The 21,781-nt window shown below is 46.2% G+C and overlaps 1 protein-coding gene across 3 annotated transcripts in view; it reads right to left on the minus strand.

The window, feature by feature from the left end:
- Positions 1-21,781, minus strand: part of BTBD11 (BTB domain containing 11) — a 316,336-nt gene that overhangs the window by 12,815 nt on the left and 281,740 nt on the right. For 2 of the 3 annotated variants that reach the window (XM_043881244.1, XM_043881243.1), the window contains 3 exons: positions 13,528-13,633; positions 9,197-9,299; positions 6,437-6,518 (listed from right to left, as the gene is read on the minus strand). In XM_043881244.1, coding sequence (XP_043737179.1) covers positions 6,437-6,518; positions 9,197-9,299; positions 13,528-13,633 — 291 coding nt within the window. Of the gene's footprint in view, positions 1-1,616; positions 2,419-6,436; positions 6,519-9,196; positions 9,300-13,527; positions 13,634-21,781 lie in introns of those variants that run through there. The other variant, XM_043881245.1, reaches the window with a different exon arrangement.

The raw sequence follows: 21,781 nt of genomic DNA on the forward strand, positions 1-21,781 counted from the left end.
GGGTACAGCCACTGTGGAAAACAGTATGTAGATTCCTTAAAAAATTCTAAAAATAGTCTTGCTATGTGATCCAGCAATCCTAAATCCTGGGCATGTATCCAGACAAAACTGTAATTTGAAATGATATATGCACCCCAATGTTCACAGCAGCACTATTTACAATAGCTAAGACATGAAAACAACCTAAATGTCCATTGACAGATGAATGGATAAAGATGTGTGTGTATCTATATCTATATATGAATACAGATAGATATATACACAATGGAATATTAGTCATAAAAAAGACTGAAATGATGCCATTTGCAGCAATGTGGATGGACCTAGAGATCATCATTCTAAGTGAAGTAAATCAGAAAGAAAAAGACCGTATGATGTCACCTATATGTGGAATCTAAAAATGCTTTGATTTAAAGTACAGAGTTCGGACTTTCCTGGTGGTACAGTGGTTAAAAAACCCGCCTGCCAATGCAGGGGACATGGGTTTGATCCTTGGGCCAGGGAGATTCCACATGTCCTGGAGCAACTAAGCCTGTGAGCCACAACTATGAGCCCACGTGACGCAACTACTGAAGTCCATATGCCTAGAGCCTATGCCCTGCAACAAGACGAGCCACTGCAATGAGAAGCCGGCACACCACAGCTAGAAAGTAGCCCCTGCTCATCTCAACTAGAGAAAGCCCGTGCACAAGGGTGAAGACCTGGTGCCACAAAAAACAAAGTACCCCATTCAGTGGTTTTTAGGTATCCACAATGTACAACCACCACCACAATCTAATTTTATTTTACTTTATTTTGGCCGCATCACTTGGCATGCAGAATCTTAGTTCCCATACCAGGGATCCAACCTGTGCCCCCTGCAGTGGCAGTGTGGTCTTAACCACTGGACCGCCAGGGAAGTCCCACCACAATCTAATTTTAGAACATTTTCAACCCCCGCCCCCTGGAGAAACCTCATGCCTGTTAGCAGTCTCTCCCATTTCCTCTTTGGGTCAGTCATGACATCTACTATGATTTGCCTTTTCTGGACATTTCATATACATGAAATTGTACAACATGTGTTCTTTTGCATCTAGCTTTGTTCACTTAGCATGGTATTTTCAAGGTCACATGTATCACACTCCGTCACTTCTTTTTCACTGCTCAACAACATCCCGTTGTATGGATGTACTACAGTTTGTGTATCCATCCACCAGTTGATGGACATGTGGGTTGTTTCCATTTTTCACTGTTGCTGAAATGGATGCTGTGGCTTTGGATCAATTTACTTTTTCAGATCTCACCTACTACTCCTCCCTTCTCATCTCAATTGTTGTTGTTTAGTCACTAAGTTGTGTCCGACTCTTTGCAAGCCCATGGACTGAAGCACACCAGGCTTCCCTGACCTTCACTATTTTCCGCAGTTTGCTCAAACTCATGTCCATTGATTCAGTGATGCCATCCAACCATCTCATCCTCTGTTGCCCCCTTCTCCTCCTGCCCTCTATCTTTCCCAGCATCAGGGGCTTTTCCAATGAGTCGGCTCTTTGCATCAGGTGGCCAAAGTATTGGAGCTTCAGCTTGAGTAGCAAGCAGTCCTTCCAGTGAGTATTCAGGGTTGATTTCCTTTAGGATTGACTGGTTTGGTCTCCCACTCCCAACCACTTGCCTTTATTAGAACCCACTACCGTCTCTTTCACTCTGCTTTTGCCCACACTGTTCCCTCTGCTTGGATGCCCTTCCCTCCTTCTCCACCTGTTGATCTCTGGCCCCTCTCTCAGGATCCAGCTCAGCAGTCACCTCTGTGAAGCCTCCGCAGACCTGCTCAGCTCTCTTAGCTGCCTCCCACCCCATGCTGGGCGGCATACCACCCACGACTGCAGTGTTATTTCCTGCTGGGGTCTGAGGGTGCAGAGTGGGTCTTACCCACCTCTGCATTCCCAGTGCCTGCCAGCGGCAAGTACACTTTAACCAGAAACACCATTCCTCCCCTTCCTCTTTTGTGTCTGAGTCTCCCAGTGGCCAACTGCCTGTGGCAGAGTGGGGCTTTAGTGTTGATGATTGAGGCTTTGTGAAATGATAACGTAACACTGTTTACTCTTCCCCCGAACCCAGACAGGTCACAAGCATCTAATCTTTGGCAAATGTTGAGACACTGGCTTTATTAAAATCCATTTATTCCCCAAGGACCTCTCTTTTATAAAGGCCAAATCAATAATAGTGATGGTAAGAGCCATAATAATAATAACTGTCCTGAAAACAGGGTCTCTCCAGTTACAAAGCACTTCTCCAGCATGCTATCTCATTTCCTCAAGGTTGCGTTGTTGACTTGAAATGTTGCTTTCAGGAGCAGGCGTGGAGCCCCATTAACCATGGGGCTAATGGAATTAAATTGGGCTGTGCTGTGCCACCTTCAGACTCAGCCGGCATGAGCCTTTTCTGCAAGGGAGTGAAACGGACCCTGATTAGGCCAAGGGGTCTGTTTATGGAGTTGCTTTTCTTGGCAGCTGTCAACCTGCATGAAGCAGGATGTAAACGGCGTCCACAGCCTGCTGGAGGCCTTGCTCCCAGGTGCAGCCTCAGCTGCAAGGGGCTCTTGCCCGCGTGTGATGTTAAACAGTCACATAGAGGAAACTCAAAGCCGTCTCATTTACTAAAATTCTTCTGTTCAGCATGGAAGGGAAGTGAGCTGGCCCCTGGGAGCCTCCTTCTGGGTCAGATTCAGCCTGACTTGGCCTATTTTGAGCCACGAATGAGGCTTTTCTTCTTTTATGGGGAAGGGGCAGGCACGTGGAGAATTCCCTGGGGTCTGCTCAATCTTCTCTGCCCATTACAGTAACTCACGGCTAATGTGGCTGGGAAGCCTTCCCTGGTCAAAAGTAAACAGAGGCATTCGATTCCCCTGGGGCCATGCCTTCCTGCATACGTCTCTCATTCCGCTGGCCCCCAGCATCTATTGAGTGCCTGCCACAAGTCAGGTTCTGATGACAAGAACCCCTTCTTAGTCCTAGGCTTGATGGCATAAGTGCCCCCTTCATGGGCACTCAGAGAGCTGGAGAGGGGGGTTCACGGTTTTCAGCACTGGGCTCATGCCCCAAACACTAAGGGCCTTTCCTTGGGGCTGGGTGATTTTTAGGGAGGACCCAAGGCCTCATAGCAGGGAGGCAGGTAAGAGATCAGGTCTGGGAGTCAGCCAGGCCTGGGTCTGAAGCTAAGCCTGGCCACTTCCTCTACCTGTCTGTCCGGGCGGAGAAGAGCCACCTGGAGGGGGAACTGGGAGGCCTGAACTGATTAGACGACACGGGGCATGGTTCTCAGAGTGGGTCCCTGGACCAGAAGTATCAGCATCACCTATGTTCTCATAAGAAACATGAATTCTCGGGCCCCATCCCAGGCCTACAGACTCAGGAACTCTGGGGGTGGGGCTCAGGAATCTGCATTTCAGCAACTTTCGTGGCTTAACAGCAACTCTCTTCACCCCTACTGCTTCCCCTGGAGATTTTGAGGCTTCTGAAAGTTTGAGAAACACTGTAACTTAGAGCCCTGGTTCTCCACCTTGGCTGCACATGACTCTGGATGATGGCAGAGGGTGGAGACTTAAAAATGCTGATGCCTGAGCTGCAGCCCAGATCCTGAACGACAGCCGGGACACTGGGAATCGTCAAAGCTCCTCAAATGATTCCACTGCACTGGGGTTGAGCACTGCTGGTTTTGAGCCCTGCACGTAGCTGCTGCACAAGAAACAGAGCTTCTAGTGTTATTGTTCCTCTCTGCTTTCAAACTGTGGTGCTGGAGAAGAAGAGTCCCTTGGACTGCAAGGAAATCAAGCCAGTCAATCCTAAAGGAAATTAATCCTTAATCTTTATCACAAGGATTGATGCTGAAGCTCCAATACTTTGGCCACCTGATGCGAAGAGCCAACTCATTAGCACTCAGACCCTGACGCTAGGAGAGATTGAAGGCAGGAGGAGAAGGGGACAACAGAGGATGAGACGGTTGAATGGCATCACTGACTCAACGGACATGAGTTTGAGCAAGCTCCAGAAGATAGTGAAGGACAGGGAAGCCTGGCATGCTGCAGTCCATGGGTTCACAGTCGGCCACGACTGAACGACTGAACAACAAAGACCGGATTGGCTTCAAATAATGGCTCTCTCATTGACTAACACCAGGTTCTCTGGACCTCAGTCCCTGACCTCTAAAAGTGGCACGATTTGTCCAGATAGCTACGTGCAAGCAAAGGCCAGTGCCTCATTCATAGCTGGAGTTAAAAATGGGGAAAATGAGGTTCAGAGAAGAGTGTCTTGCCCATGCTTATTCTATAAGAATTCTTTATTTTGAAGTTTCAGCATAACCAAAGGAGTGCATCTCTAACGGTGGAAATATAGGCACATGAACGGGCTTCAGGGCTTACTGTGAGGGCATGGTGGTTTCCTGGTAGCACTCTGAATCACAGGATCTGGGGGCCAAGGTTAGTAAATGGAGGGAAGAACCATCATCTGGCCACTGGCACTTGGCTTCTACTACCTGGCTCCAGTGTATCTTTTCAGTGTCCAGTCTACCTTAAGGCACAGCTGAATGGACTATAATCACTTTCCCTCTAACACACACCAGGGCTTCCCACTTTTGTGCCTTTGTTTGTGCTCTTTATCCCTCTGGAATACCCTTTCCCTCCTATTCGCCCGATAAGGAAACTGAGGCTCAGAGAGGCTGGGCAGTTTTTTCAAGGTCACATGAAGGATCATGATTTCAAACAGGGGGATGCTGCTGTTTAAACCCAGGGGTGTAGCATTTAGATCCTGAAATGCAGCCCTGTCCTTCACAGTCCAGACCAGGACCTCTGGCCGGAGACCATGGCCAGCCCTGACACCTGCTTATCTCTGCGTGGTCTCCTCAACCCTCCTGGAATGCGAGTCTCCTGAGGGACAGGCTGTGTCTTCCCCACGTCTTCCCAGGGCTGTCCTTCTGGAACTGAACTGGAGGAATCAGGTCCTGTTCAGAATTCTATAAGCTCCATCCCCAGGTCACCCACATTGGCCTACCAGCCCTGGCTGTAGGAGGAGGCAGGGAGGGGCCACAGTCTCCCCTGCGGGCCCCTGGATGATGCAAGCAGCCCGCCCGCCTTCACACCGCTGATGAGAGGCAGAGGCCCAGAAACTGGGCTGTGAGGCTGGCTAGGGGTGTGAATTTCTATTAGCTTGACATGTCACTGACGGGCTGGATTTATGAATCAGGCACGAAATCCAAGAGCATGTGGCTCCACAGGTGTATTCTACCACACACAGAAAGAAGAACATATACCGGTCCTTCTCAAACTCTTCCAAAAGACTGAAGAGGAAGGAACACTCCCAGAGATCTTCTATGAAGCCACCATCGCCCTGATACCAAAACCAGACAAAGACACCACCATACACACAAAAAAAGCCCCAGTGAATCAGACATGAAGGATGGAGGAAAAGCAAGAATGTCGCTGTGCTCCCCTCAAATGTGCCCGATAAACCAAACGGTATTGCTTTCAATCGAACAGAGACATGGCCATGTCATCTGGCCTCTGACAAGCCTTCCTTCCTATTTACATTAGGTTCAGGCCTATTAACCTGAACCTATTAATATTAACTATTAACCTATTAACTATTAATTAGCCTATTAATATTAACATGACACTGGATTCCCTAAAGTCCACTGGTTCCTGATCACACTGGGCTCAATCATCTCTGGGGGACTTCATACCTCCTGTTCTCTGCCTGCAACATTCTAACTGGCCCCATCCCCCTTTTAAATTTATTTATTTGGCTGCACTGGGTCTTAGTTGCAGCATGTGGGATCTCCAATCTTCATTTCAGCATGTGGGATCTTTAGTTGTGGCATGTGAGATTTTTTTAGTCATGGCACGTAAACTCTTGGTTGCATTATGTGGGATCTGGTTCCCTAACCAGGGATTGAACCCAGGCCCTCTGCATTGGAATCTCAGAATCTTAGCCACTAGACCACCAGTGAAAGCCCTCTAACTCCCTTTCTTAAGCCCCAAGCCTCCCCAGAGCTCACCAGGGTCTCTGAATTCAGCCTGCAGTATTCCAGCTGGCACCCCATCAAGGGGCCCTCCCCAACCTCCCTGGTCTGAGTTGGCATAGCGCATTGGTTCTCTCACACTCACTCCAACTTTATATTGTAACTGACTAACTACTCAGAGTTATCCATTCTGGATTGTGAGGCCCCAGGGGAAGAATGCCCTTTATCCTTGGGTCTCCAGGCCCAGCACAGTGCTGGGCACATAGCAGGTGCTCAGTTAACGCTGTGGGCTTGCATGGATGGTAAGGGGGAGGGGCAGTGAGAAGACAAGGGCCGGAAGTGCAGGAGCGGATGACAGTGTGGTGGCTGATCCACAGGCGGAGGCTGGGAGGGACCCACTGGTGCCCCGCACCCACAGGCAGAGTTCCGGGTCACCGCGGGGGCTCACCTGAAAGATGGGGTACTTCACGTACCCGATCTCGATGCAGGTGCCGTCGTTCGTTGGTTTGCTGGAGAGGAGTGCTTTGAACCTGAGCGAGAACATAAAAGGGGAGAGAAGACTCACAAAGACATCCACAGCTTGCAAGGCTCAGCTCTCTGATGATAGAAACATGTAATATATTCTCCAACTCGGAAATACGATGACATGTCCATAGATTGTCTAATATCATGTCCCCTGATATGATATCATAATCCAATTTGAAGTTAAAACACTAAAGTTAAAAACAGTGCCTAGAACTGTTAAATTACTTCTCAAGCAGGTGATTTGAAAAGAACAAATGCCTTTTTAAAACGCTGTCCAGGGAATTCCAGCTGGTGGTCCAGTGTTTAGGACTCTGAGCTTCCACTGCAGGAGACCCAGGTTTGATCCCCAGTTGGGTAACCAGGATCCCACAAGCTGCGCGGTGAGGCCAAAAGAATAAATAAAGTAAGAAACAAAAAACCCCTTCCACCTTGCAGGCCCATCACAAAGGCTGCCTCCTTCCTGGAGTCCTTCCTGACTCAAATTTCAAGCTGCTCAGGTGCCCATGGAGCGCTCCAACTCACTCTTTCCTCCTCCCACACAACCTTTGTTCCAAGAGGGGAGGGACTGCTGCTGACTCTTGCCTCTGCTGCATGCTCAGAGCCTGAGCCAGGCTGGCCCTGATGCACGGTGGGTATTTAACGTCATAGGCATCAACATCTGTTGATTACCTAACTGTCTCCCTAAAGGAATGACCTTCTGTTGGGGGTTTTAGATGCATTTTCCTGCCACTGGCTAAACGAGGTTCCTCGTGGGTAGAGACCCAGTCAGTGGAACACACTGATACTCTATTTACTTACTTATTTGGCTGCATCGGGTCTTGGTTGCAGCACGTGGGATTTTTGCTGCACTATGCGGGATCTTTCAATATGGCACACACACTCTCTCGTAGTGGCGCTTGGGTTCAAAGGTTGCAGCGTGGGCTTGTTGCTCCACAGCATGTGGGATCTTAGTGTCCCGACCAGGGATTGAACCCTTGTCCCCTGCAGTGCAGGGGATTCTAGCAACTGAACCACCAGGCAAGTCCCCCATACTCAACACATTTAGAAATAAGCTCAGACATGTCTCTTATTATAAATTAAACTTTACATCTGAAATAATTTCAGATTTATAGAAGAGTTGGGAACATAGTACAGAAAGTTCCAGTATGCCCTTCACCCAGTTTGCCCTAATGTTATCATCCGACATAGTCATGGTACCTTGTTAAAACTAAGAAGTTAACATTGGTACAAGCTACAGTTCATGGGGTCGCAGAGTCGGACACAACTGAGCGACTGAACACACACACACACACACACACACACACACACAGTATTGATATAGCTCTTCCATGATGTCACAACAGAACCATGCAAAGGATAGTGTATTTTTCTTCTCTGTCTTTCACTATCTCCTGGAGTTTGCAGGGATGATGTTTTATCGTTGTCAACTCCAGGGTTCAGGAAAAGTAAGATTCAGGACCTGTGTATTTTGAGCGCCTTATGCCTGAGTTCCCTGATATTTGGAGAGCAGGCATTTCAAGGCTGCAGTGTGAGTTTTCAGGTTGCATGAGGACACCTGGCTAAGGAAGTCAATCCAGTCCACTCTCTACTCACGAAGCTCTGTGCTCAGTATGTGCTCCATCTGCCCAGAGGAACAGTGTCTTGGCTAAGCCACCCAAAGACTGCTGATTATGCTAGAGACTGCCCTGTATTCTTCTTCCAAACTGTGGTTAAAAAGTACATAACATAAAATTTACTGTCTTAACCAGTTTTGAGTGTTTACTAATATTTACATGGAGTATATTCACATCATTGTGCAATCGATCTCCAAGACTTACCCTGTCCTCAAAAAACAACTCCTACTCCCCCTCCCCTAGCCCCAGTTCCCAGCCTCCTATTTACTGTCCCTATGAACTTGATTTTCCCTGGTAGCTCAGCTGGTAAAGAATCTGCCTGCAATGCAGAAGACCTGTGTTCAATCCCTGGATTGGGAAGATCCCTTGGAGAAAGGAATGGCTACCCACTCCAGTATTCTGGCCTGGAGAAAAAGGTCGGACACAACTGAGCTGCTTTCACTTGCGTGAACTTGATCACTGATGGTTCATATAAAAGGAATCATATACGATAATATTTGTCTTTTTATGACAGGCATACTTCACTTCATATAATGTCCCCATTCATATTGTAGCATGTGTCAGAACTGGCTTCCTTTTTAAGGCTGAATAATGTATGTATATGTGTGTGTGCGTGCTCTTGCTTCAGTCATGTCTGACTCTCTGCGACCCCATGGACTGTAGCCCACCAGGCTCCTCTGTCTGTGGGATTCTCCAGGCAAGGATATTGGAGTTGGTTGCCATGACCTCCTCCAGGGGATCTTCCTGACCCAGGGATTGAACCTGCATCTCTTATGTCTCCTGCATTGGCAGGCAGGTTCTTTACCACTAGCGCCACCTGGGAAGCCCAAGGTATGTATACACTACATTTTAAAATCCAGTCCTCCACGGATGGACTCCTAGGCGGCTTCTGCCTTTTGTCTTTGTGAATCATGCTGCCTGAACAAGGTATACCAATGCCCTATAATCTTGGAACCTAGATTTTGAGAAGAAAATCTGCCCGTTCAGTGATGATACCATCCAAACTGAATTTCAGAGAATAGTAATAACCACCCTTATAATTCAGTGCTTTCAAAACTGATGATACATACCTTGGAGATGCTGTAAATAACAGCACTTTGTGAGCATAAAATGGTCTTCCTTCTACCAGAAAGGTGACATCTGACATTTCTTTATTGTTAAGGAAATGAGGATCTGGAACAGCAAAAGGAGAGAGGGTAGCTTTAGAGGAGAGAAGGATGAGGTTTGGATTCCTCTTTTGGAAAAGTGCCCATAAGAGCTGACAGGGAGGCCATGGTGATAAAATACTTGTTGGAGAGACTGTGACCAAACAGGAAACAGGATCAGTTACAGGAACGTGCAATTAACTGGAATTCGATATTTCACAGGGGATCCTCACAGCTTATTTGTGATTAAAAGTAGCATTTCCCCTTAGAAGATTCACCCCCAGCCAGAGTTCAGATGACCGTCAGGTGCGGTGGGTGACCACCCACCCCACCTCACTCCTCCTTCTCCAGCTTGGTGCTGTCCTTTCTGGACGGAAGTGGTTCCCGCCCGCTTGCTGCTGTGTTTCAGGGGATTCAAAATCCAAGCCTTCTCTCAGGATCAGAGGCCAAGGAGCCAGGCTCCTGCCCTCACCTCCAAGAAAAAAGCAGCCGTGTGACTAGTTGTACAGTGAGTGCTCTAGTACTTACTGAGCATTCATGACGTGCCAGGCACCGTGCGAGCTGGCACCGACAGGTGTAAACTCACTCAGCCCTGGGAGAGAGGGGCCACAGTCAGCTGTGCGACAGGGGCATGAAGCCGGGAGTCGCAGTGACTCGGTCAAGCGAGTGGCTGGTGGAGAAGCCAGGATGTGACCTTGGACATTCTGACTCCAGGGCCTGCATTGCTAAGCGCCGGAATCCTCCGATTTGCCTGGCATCTTAGGCATTTCCACTCGGGCTACAAAAGGTGCCAGTCCGTCCTGATCTCAGCACTGTGGTCTCGCTGGCAAATCCACCAACTGGCCCAGGCACCTCTACCCCTACCCGACTCCACCATGCTCACTTTCCAAGTCAGACCCCTGGCCTGGCCCCCTACACAGACCCTGCTGTAACTCAGAACCAGAATTGGCCTTTCTGGCTGATTCTCCTCCTGGTTGATTCACCCTAGGTGGTGGCCCTGGGTATCCGCTACTCATATTTCTCTGTCAGTACCTATAGCCTCTTGACCTCTTCCCAATAAAAAAGCTTTAATCTAAACCATATAAAAAAAGCATAAAAATGTCAAATCATCTGTAATTATACTCTTAAAAATTTTTTTAATTAAAAAATGCAACAAAAACCAAACTTCTAAAACCTTTCACGTAAAGGGAAGAGACTGGAGGAGGAAATGGCAACCCACTCCAGTATACTTGCCCAGGAAACCCCATCAACAGAGGAGCCTGACAGGCTACAGTCCATGGGGTCAGAAAAGAGCTGGATGCAACTTAGCGACTAAACAACAACAACGAAGAGAAGAAAGGCTATAGAGGAAGGCCAGCAACCCCCCTCCCTCTGCTCAGACTCTCACTCCTACTATCCACCTTCAACTAGCTCCCACTTCCGCTTCCCAGACTGCTAACATCTCCTACCTTTAGCTCTTTTTACCATTCTCCCCTAGAATTCATTGGGAGGGCAGAGGACAATGTCATGTAAAAAAATCAGGCGTGTGCTCTCCAGTTTGCCACAGTCCCCACCACTCCCTATTGTCTTACACCAAACCCATTTCGTTCATTTACATGACCTTTATGGAGATGCCACTTCGGGACTTTTGTCACTACTCACTCTTCTCTTTCCTTATAAGCAGGTCCCTAAGGAACAACTATTTGACCACCTTTAGCTATCTGAGCTTGGAATGTCGTACTGAAGATGCAGAACACTATATGCTTTATATTCCACTTATTAATTATTATATTATGTCCTTTTTCTTTCATCTGTGAGCTTTGAACTTCTCAGGCCTGCCTTCTTTCTCTTGGTGTTTGGAATTACAATGCTTGGCCTGAAAACCAGGCCCTTTTAATTGTTGCTGAAAGAAATCTCAGCAAATTCAGGAGGAAAAAAAATTTTCTCTCCTTTCCTATAGCTACAGGAGAGCAGATTTTATGCTGCGTCACTGAAGCAGCGCTTGCAAATGTCTGCTCTAACAGGGGTGTCTTGTAAGGCACCAGATGTCAGAAATTATTGCTATGCCCTAGCAGTGTAACCCTCACTCTCTAAAGTCTGTAAATTTGATGGATCTTTATGATTTGTTTCCCCGGTAATATTTTAATTAACACCTGCTTTCTACAAGGTGGAACTACTTGCAGTTTTAGTACATTTTGGGTTGCCTACATGCTTAAAATATTCAGAAAACTAAGATCATGGCACTCGGTCCCATCACTTCATGGCAAATAGATGGGGAAACAATGGAAACAGTGCCAGATTTTATTTTTTGGGCTCCAAAATTATTGCAGATGGTGACTGACTGCAGCCATGAAGTTAAAAGATGCTTGCTCCTCGGAAGAAAAGCTATGACCAACCTAGACAGCATATTAAAAGCAGAGACATTACTTTGCCGACAAAGGTCCACCTAGTCAAAGCTATGGTTTTTCCAGTAGTCATGTATGGATGTGAGAGTTGGACTACAAAGAAAGCTGAGCGCTGAAGAATAGATGCTTTTGAACTGTGGTGTTGGAGAAGACTCTTGAGAGTCCCTTGGACTGCAAGGAGATCAAACCAGTCAATCCTAAAGGAAATCAGTCCTGAAAATTCATTGGAAGGACTGATGCTGAAGCTGAAGCTCCAATACTTTGGCCACCTGATGCAAAGAACTGACTCATTTGAAAAGACCCTGATGCTTGGAAAGATTGAAGGCAGGAGGAGAAGGGGATGAGGACAGAGGATGAGATGGTTGGATGGCATCACCGACTTGATGGACATGAATCTGAGTAGGCTCTGGGAATTGGTGATGGACAGGGAAGCCTGGAGTGCTGCAGTCCATGGGGTCACAAAGAGTCAGACACGACTGAGTTACTGAACTGACTGACATGAATGGGCATAAAGAAAACAAGGCAACCTTTGACTTAGCTGTTAAGTTTTACACTTTAGCAAAAATTTGTGCCACTTAAATTAATAGGTTATTTGTGACAGGAACAAAAATACTTTAAAGCATTTCTATGAAATCAGCCTTTTCACTAATTTAAACTAGCTCATCTATTTCAAAAGTAGGGGCTTTGCTAAACGGTAGCATTTTTCAGCTGCTTCCATTTCTCTAAAGTTTCCTGGTCTTCATAGGAAAAGGAAACAGGAAGCAGGAAAGTCCCCAACCTTAATGGGAAGGGGAGTCCTTTATCTGTAATATTTTATCGGTCCCCAGGCAGTGAGAGACAAGCCTTTGCAAAAGAAGATTCATGCTTCAGGCTTCAAGGCAGTCAGGTGTTTGCCTTTTTCCCTGGGTGATTCACCAGGTTGCCAGCAGCCCCAGGATCTTCTGCATGAAATTGGTGCCCAATGGAAAGGTTTCTTCTGGAAAATCCCAGAGGCCAACTGGAGAAAGATGGGATTGTGGCTTTGGTGGGGGACCTGGGTTCAGGCTCCAGCTCCAACTGAACTGATGCTGAAGCCTCTGCAGAGCCTCCCTGTCTTCAGCTGTGACCCGGATAACACCACACGCCTCCCGGGTAGCCCAGGGATTGTTTGAGAGAGTAGCGGGGAGCTTGGTTAGGGCTAGCTCAAAGCAAGTGTCCAAGAAGGGTGAAGAGTAATTACTGCCAACCCGATGGAAGTTCAGGGCATCCCATCTCCTCAGTTCAGCACCATTCCGTGTGTGTGTGTGTGTGTGTGTGTGTGTGTGTGTGTGTGTGTGTGTGTGTGTGTGTGTGTGTGTGTGTGTGTGTGTGTGTGTGTGTGTGTGTGTGTGTGTGTGTGTGTGTGTGTGTGTGTGTGTGTGTCTCTCTAGAGGGTGACACTTGCTCATCTCTCCTTCCAGTTCCTTGCAGGACTTCCATTAGGGGCATACTATGGCCTGTCACTGTACCCTGCCCGTTCCATCTCAAGGAAGAGGAACTTCTTAGAGGAGAGGATGGGGGAGAGTGGCTATGCAGATCTCAGCCTTCTCTGGACTCTACCCGGCTACTGGAAGGGCGTGGGCAGTCATCACTGTCGGTGATGTGCAGAAGAAAGGCGCTCAGTGAAGGGATGAGGTGCTGGTGAGTCCCTTTGTCCATATCCCCAGCGTATGTTCTCCAGACAGTTTAATCATGTAACAAAGGTGATACCCCGATCTCCACCTGCCTCACTCCTGTATCCACCCTGTTTGCCCTCCAACATGCCCACCTTCTTCTTTTGCTGCATTTACTTCCTTCCTGTCCTCAAATCACAAAGCAACAGTGCAGGGCGGGACCCAGGAAGCCCCCACTCACCCAGGCGTGAGGTCTGCTTCCGTTTGATCTCTGTGAGCTTGGGGATGGGGTAGGGCCCGTAGCAGTGAGTGAAGATGACACACAGCTGCTGGCTGATCACTTCGTTCTGTGGAAAGGGAAGAAAGCTCACATTGATGGGGGCTGTGCGAGACCTCATCCAAGCCCCCATGTAGGAACGGGCCCCCTGCCCCCGCTGTGGGCCAGAGGAGCCCACAGACTGCCTGCAGGTTCCGAGAGAAATTCCCTGGACATCACACCTTCACTTTGCCCGACAGGCCCTGGGTTTGCTTGTTCAGTTTGTCCACCATTTCTAGCAGGTTTATGGTGGAAGTTTAATTTGTAATTAAATCTTTTCTTGCTCCAATCACTTTTTTTATTGGAATATAATTGCTTTACAATGTTGTGTTAGTTTCTGATGTACAACGAAGTGAATCAGCTATGTGTATACATATATTCCCTCCCTCTTGGGCCTCCATCCCACCCCCCTCCCAATCCCAAACCTCTAGGTCATCACAGAGCAGTGAGCTGGGCTTCCTGTGCTTTACAGCTATCTATTTTACACATGGAGATGTATATATGCCAACCTCAATCTCCCAATTCATCCCACCCTCCTCATCCCCCCACTGTGTCCACATGTCCATTCTCTATGTCTGCATCTCTATTCTGCCCTTGGAAATAGGTTCATCTGTACCATTTTTCTAGATTCCACCTATATCCATTAATATATGATATTTGTTTTTCTCTGACTTACTTCACTCTGTATGACAGATTCTGGATCCACCCACGTCTCTAAAAATGACCTTATTTCACTCCTTTTAGTGGCTGGGTAATAGTCCATTGTGTATAGATACCACATCTTCTTTAACCATTCATCTGTCGTTGGACAGCAATCCCACTACTGGGTATATATCCAGTGAAAAACCATAATGCAGAAGGACACTGTGCCCGTGTTTATTGCAGCACTATTTACAATATCCAGGACATGAAATCAACTTAAATATCTAATCATTTCTTTACTTTCATTGGAAAGCAAGTTTTGCAACTCACAGGATGGAAAATAAGTTTTTACCATAAGCACAGCTTTATCAACACTGAAACATTCCGAGAGCAGCTAATTAGCCTAAAAACGGCAGCAGGAAGCCCTTCTGGTCCTGTGCCCACACTCTCCACCACCAAGACACAAAGGCTCCTGGTTTAGCTTTCCTTTGCTCTTGATTCTGGTGCTGAGGCATTTCTGGATCCAGAAGTGCTCAGCTGAATCACTTTCTCCTAAAAAAAGTGTGTGTGTGTTTTGGAGGAATAGTTCTGCGATGGAAAACTTCGGCTGTTCCAGTACTCCGGGAGCCTGTTTCTGATCAGCCTCCGTCCTTCACGTCCTTCCCTCCTGTCCCACGGGGGCCCGGGCTGGCCCATTAATCCCCCTCCAACTGCAGGCATGCAGGAGGGAGGCCAGGAATCAGCATGTTTGGGATGCTTTTTATTGGGTGAACGGGGTTGAAACCAGGGGCTAAAAAACAGTGGTTAGATAACTCGATATTTACAATATATTAAGAAAAGTAGGTTACAACACAGTTTGTACCATGTAGTTTTGGAAATAAAAGGCTACATATGTATTTGGATTGACAGGTATAGAAAAAGGTCTGGAAAATAGAGTAGCTACCTTTGGGTGGGATGATGATGTTTTCTTCTTATATATTTATATCTTTTTAAAATAAACAAGTGTTGCTTTGTACATAAATGCAATGAATGCTATTTTTGATTTTAAAAAGATAGGTTTGGGACTACTAATGATGTTATCGGTTCAAGCTATGCTTGAATCTACTTCACTGTGTTCCTGAAAGAGAGGGATTGCAGTTCAACAAATGAAAAGAAATCCAACCCTTTGATCCTACAAGACACCATGTTACCTCAGATGGGGTGCAGAGAAGTGCCCAAGCGGAGGCAATTATATTGGATAGAAAAAGGGATTCTACTTTCAAAGATGAAGGCCTTCTAACAGAAGGTGTTACCTGCTCCTCTCACTTAACCCGCACAAAGCAACTGGCTCATGTTTCCAGCGGTGGTTCTCAACGTGTGGTCCTCAGACCACCTGAGCTTGTTAGAAATGCATGCCCTCAGATCCCATCTCAGACCTCTGACCCAGAAACACTGGGGGCGGGGCCCAGCAATCAGTATTTTAATAAGTTTTCTGCTGATTCTGATGTCCCCTTAGGTTTGAGAACCACAAGTTTAATGTTCTGAAATTCTGTCTTAGGTTCGACCTCAGCTGGCAACTGTAAATTTCCTCTGGTTTAAAGCCCAGCCATGGGCTTCCCTGGTGGCTCAGTGGTACAGAATCTGCCTGCCAATATAGGGGATGCAGGAGACTTGGGTGCAATCCCTGGGTTGGGAAAATCCCCTGGAGAAGGAAATGGCAACCCACTCCAGTGTTCTTGCCTGGACAGTCCCATGGACAGAGAAGCCTGGAAGGTTATAGTCCATGGGGTTGCAAAGAGTTGGGCACAACTTAGCGACTAAACAACAACAAATCCTGACCACAGAAATATGCTCCACTGACCAGCACGCAGCAGCAGTACTGCCTGGGAACTTCCGAGAAACGCAGACTCTCACCCTAGGCCCACCGAATCAGATCCTCACTAACATGCTCTGCAGGTGACTCCCATGCACACTGATGTTGGAGAAGCATCAGGCGGTAGGTCCCTAGTCCTCCACCTCTGGGATCTAATGCCTGATGATCTGAGGTGGAGCCCATGTAATAGAAATAAAGTGCACAATACATGTAATGTGCTCGAATCATCCTGAAACATTCCCTCCCACTCCCCAGTCCATGGAAAAACTGTTTCCCATGAAACCGGTTCCTGGTGCCAAAAACGGTTGGGAACCGCTGCCCTAGAAGATTGCATGCCTTAACCCCTGGGACTAGGAACATCATGAGATACCATGATGCCCGTCAATCTGTTCTCTTTCAGGGCAAAAGGGACTTGGCAGGAGTAATTAAGGTCACTAAGTAGTTGCCCTTAAAAAAGGGAGATTACTTTGTGTTATCTGGGTGGGCCCCGTGTAATCACATAAGCATTTAAAATGCATGAGAAATTCAGGAGGGATGAGGAGAAGAGGAAGTCAGAGGGACTGGAAGCCTGAGAAGGACTTGATGAACTGTTTCTTGAAGACAGTGGGGGCCACATGGTAAGCTTGAGAGGGAATGCAGGCCCTGACACTGGGAAAAAATATGACCCCTACTGACCCTCAACAAAGAAATGCAACCATGAGGAACTGAATTCCACCCAAACCCGAATGAAGTTGCAAGTGGATTCTTCCCGAGTGTCTAGGAAGGAACCCAGCTGCTGACACCTTGATAATGGTCTTGTCAGGCCCTAAACAGAAAGCCCAGCTGAGACCCTATGCCTGGACTTCTGACCCATGGAAACCACAAGATGGTAAACGGGTGTCGTCTTCAGCCTCTAAATCGCAGTCATTTGTTATTGTGGCAGTGGAAACTAATACAGTTCGACTAGCGTTTGCCTTAGGTGGACCCTATTTTATCATCCCTATGACCCCAGGGAGTCCGACACATTAGGGATGCCCAGTGAGTACTTGCATGTCACGTGAAAGATGAGACGGTGACCTGCAAGATGCTCTGTGCAAACTGTGTTGATGAATGGTGCTGGACTCACTACTTGTACCCAGGGTTGTCTCAGGAGCCTTGCTGGTAAGTCAGCCCCCGTCTCACCAACTCTGGGAGGGAATGAAGATGCCCTTCCTGGACTTGATGACCCTTAGGAGAAGCCTGGGGGCTTTCCCGGTGTCCCAGTGGTTAAGAATCCACTGCCAATGCAGGGGACACAGGTTCAATCCCTGGTCTGGGAACTGAGATCCCACGTGACACAGGGCGACTAAGTCTGTGTGCTACAACTACTGGACCCACAGCCTAGAGCCTGCGCTCCACAACAAAGAAGTCACGCAACGAGAAGCCCGCGCACTGCAACTAGAGAACAGCCCCCACTCTATCCACAACCAGAGAAAGCTCGCGAGCAGCGGTGAAGACCCAGCACAGCCAAAAATAAATAAATGAATAAATAAGTAAAAATATTCAATAAAAGAGAGACGCCTGAGCAACCAGGCCCTTCATAGGGCTTTTTTTTTTCCTTTGGTAGTGGTGGTGATTGTTTAATTAAATTCAATAGGTACTTATTCAGCATCTTAAGAGGTGACCCGCACTGTGAAAGGAGCCATATATACTAGGGGCAACAAAGCAAGCTCCCGTCTCTCCAGGACCTCACAGCTTGCCCTTGCTTCCTCACTTCAGTATGTGTTGTATCATCCGAGAAAGTAAAGACAAGGGCGGCCTGTTCTGAAGGGACCCTCCTCAAACACTTGGAAATTATCTGGGAGGCACATAGCTCCCCACTCTGATGTCAGGGCTGCACATGGTGATTTGATTCCAAAGAGCACAGTCTGGAAAGTGAGAGGAAGGGGACAGTAAGTTTGCGGTGGAGAAATCTGGCAAACACGGCGTCAGCCAGGTGATCAAGGTCATCATCTCCAGTGATGAGTCATACTGATAATATGTACCTTGATGTGATGAGAAAGGCACTTTACCTCTGAGGTCATCCTTCCCGAAGCCTCAGCCTAAAGCCTCAATCTAAAGCCTCAATCTAAATCATGAGACAATCAATGCCTCTTCCACTAGAGGGGCAGCCTATAAAATAGTGACCAGCACTTCTCAATAAAGGTCATAAAAAGCAAGGGAAGCCTGAGACTTCCCTGGAGGCCCAGTGGCTAAGATTTCACCTTCCAGTGCAAGGGGTGCAGGTTTGATCCCTGGTCAGGGAGCTAAGCTTCCCACATGTCTTAGGGCCAAAAAACCAAAACATAAAACAGAAGCAATATTGTAACAAATCCAATAAAGACTTAAATTACCCAGAGTAAAAAAAATCTTAAAAAACCAACACAAACAAGAAAAAAAAAAGGAAAGGCTGGAATACTGTCTCAGCCAAGAGTAGCCTAAACAGGTATGACAACTAAATGTAACATGGTATACTGGATGGGATCCTAGAGCAGAAAAAGACACTGGATACAGAGAAAATAGCAATAAAGCATGGGATTTAGCTAACAATTGGAGAGGGGAATGACAATCCAATCCAGTATTCTTGCCTGGAAAACTCCATGGACAGAGGAGCCTGGAGGTCTATAGTCCATGGGGTCGCAAAGAGTCGGACACTACTGAGTGACTAACACTTAGCTAACAATAACAAATCCATGTTGGTTCACTGTTATAATGAATATACCACACTCACACAGGATGCTAATAATGGGAAGCAGGTGAGGACTTCTATGGGAACTCTGTGCTATCTTCTCAATTTTCCTGTAAATCTGAAGTCATTCCAAAGATGAGATAATACTATTAAAAAAATCTGCTCCAGTGAGGAAATAGGGAAATGATGAAAGCACTATACGTTCAGGAAAGAAAGGGAAAGAAGACGGTCTATCAACAGTTCCGTAGGCTTGACTTATTCATCCCCCAAAGGTTTCACTAATGTGCCCCTTCCCCCATGCACTAAGCTATGCGTTCATCCATTCATAAATTCTTTCTTCAAATATGCCTTGAGCATCTGCTAACTGCCAGGTACTGGCTAGGTCCTGAGGGATGGACACTGTGTGAGGGATGATGGTGATGCAAGCACCAAAGATGTTATCATTTCCAAGACTTTCTGACTGCTTCTCTTTCAGAGACAAGAGCCTTAAGAGAAGACTCACCACTATGTCTTTGAACTCATCTGTTTGTCAAGGTGTCTGCTATGCATGCTTCTCTGTGCCTCCTCCGAGCAGTGAGGTTGTTGCGATAATTCCCTCTGCTTCCCTGGCATGCTGTTATTAGTTTCAGTTAACAGCTCTGGTGGGGTCAGATGGTCAGTTTCAGGCAGTGAACTGGGTTAACCTATGGATTTGACTAGCTCTGGACCCAAACCTGAAGACAGCAGATGGAATTAACCAAGCTTGAGGCTCACTCTTTTCTGGAGCAGGAGAGGGTGGGGTGGCTGTGCTGGGACAGATGGGGACATTCCTCTGAGTGACACATTTAAACTTGGAGCTTTTAGCTCAAAGGGCCACAAGGCTCAAGCCTCCAGGGCAGCAGGGAATTTTAAAATATTCAAGTAGTCCACAGGAAGGCAGAAAAAGAAAAGAGAGAAAAGATGGAGAGACCAAACAGAAGACAAAAGGTAAGATGGCAGACATAAGCCTTAAAGTTAAAAAAAAAAAGTAAAAAAAAAAAAAAAAAAAAGCCCTAAAGTAGCAATAATTGAGTAAAATATAAAAGGTCTCAATATACCAATTAAAAGAGATTGGCAGAGTGGATGAAAAGCCCAACTACATGTTTGTTATAAGAAAGTCACTTCAAACCTAATAAAATTGGCAAGTTGATAGTAAAGGATGGGCAAAAACATATGTCACATGAACATTAATTAAAGGAAAGCAGGAGAGGCTATGTTAATATTAGATAATGTAGATTTTAGAGCAAAAAAAACTAGCAGAAGAGAGAAGGGCATTATAAAATGATAAAAGGGTTAATTTACTGAGAAGATATTGCAGTCCTAAATGTGTATGCACAGATCTGCAAAATATGTGAGTCAGAAACTGATAGAACCAAAAGAAGAAACAGACAACCCACAGTCACAGCTGGAGATTTTATTATTCCTCTCTCAACTGATAGAATAAATAACGAGACAGAAAATCTGTAAGGATATGGAAGAACTCAACATCATCATCAACCAACAGGGTCTTATCAACAGTTACAGAACACTCCACTCAACACTGGCAGAAAACAGTCCTTTTTCCTTTGTCCATGCTGCACAGGTTTGGGGATTTAAGTTCCCTGACCAGGGGTCTAGTGCCCACAACCAGGTCCCGGCAGTGAAAGCACCAAATCCTAAGCACTGGACCAGCAGGGAATCCCCAAAACCAGTCTTTTTAAGTGCCCATGAAACATATACCTAGATAGACTATATCCGGGTCCATAAAACCAGCCTCAAAATTTTAAAAGGATTGAAATAATACAGAATGTTCTCTGACCACAATGGAATCAACCTAGGAATCAATAACAGAAAGATAAGAGAAAAATCTCCAAACAATTGGAAACTAAATAACACACTTCTAAATAATTCTTAAGTCAAAAAGGAAGTTCCAAGGGAAATAAAAAACACACTGAACTGAATGAAAATGAGAATAAAACATATCAAGTTCCACGGAACACAGCCAGAGTAGCGCTGAGAAAGATATGTATAGTATCAAATGTACATAAAAGAAAAAAAAGAAAAGTCAGTCTCAAGCTTCTACCTAAAAAATCTGGAAAAAGAAAAATAAAATAAGAAAAAAAAAAACCTCAAAGAAGCAAATAATAAAGATAACTTAAGACAGAAGAGTAGTAGAGAGAGAGGACACAAACTAACAAATTTATTCTAAAATTCATATAGAAGGCAAAGAACATGAATTCATTTTGTAGAAGAATAACATGGGAGAAAACAATTTACCCCATTTTAAGATTTATTTTTTAGCTACAGTAATTAAGACCGTGCGTGGGGACTTCCCTGACAGTCCAGTGGTAAAGACTCTGAGCTTCTACTGCAGGAGGCACGGGTTTGATCTCGGGTCTGGGAACTAAGCTACAGCATGCCACATGGCACAGATCAAAAAAAAAAAAAAAAGCTGTGGTAATGGTGCAGTGACAGACACACAGATCAACAGAACAGAATGGAAATCCCAGGAACAGACCCACACAGATATGCCCAACTGACTTGACAAAGGCGTAGAAGTAATCTGATGAAAGAGTCTTTTCAACAAGGATGCTGGAGCAAGTGAACATCCACTGGCAAAGCAAAAACAGAACAGCAACTCTGATCAAAGTCCCACACCTCATACAAAAATTAACTCAAGATGAAATGAATCACAGACTTAAATGTAAAACATGAAACTATAAAGCTTCTAGAAAAAAAATGAGAAGGAGACCTTCAAGATTTGGGCCAGGCAAAGCAGCTGGATGAATCACAAGTTGGAATCTAGACTGCTGGGAGAAATAGCAAGAACCTTGTAGTTGCAGATGTTACCACTCTAATGGCAGAAAGTGAAGAAGAACTAAAGAGCCTCTTGATGAGGGTGAAAGCGGAGAGTGAAAAAGCTGGCCTAGAACTCAACATTCAAAAAATGAAGATCATAGCATCCAGTCCCATCACCTCATGGCAAATAGAAGAAACAATGG

The sequence above is a fragment of the Cervus elaphus genome, chromosome 22 (assembly GCF_910594005.1).
Source record: "Cervus elaphus chromosome 22, mCerEla1.1, whole genome shotgun sequence".
In the NCBI taxonomy this organism is placed as follows: Eukaryota; Metazoa; Chordata; class Mammalia; order Artiodactyla; family Cervidae; genus Cervus; species Cervus elaphus.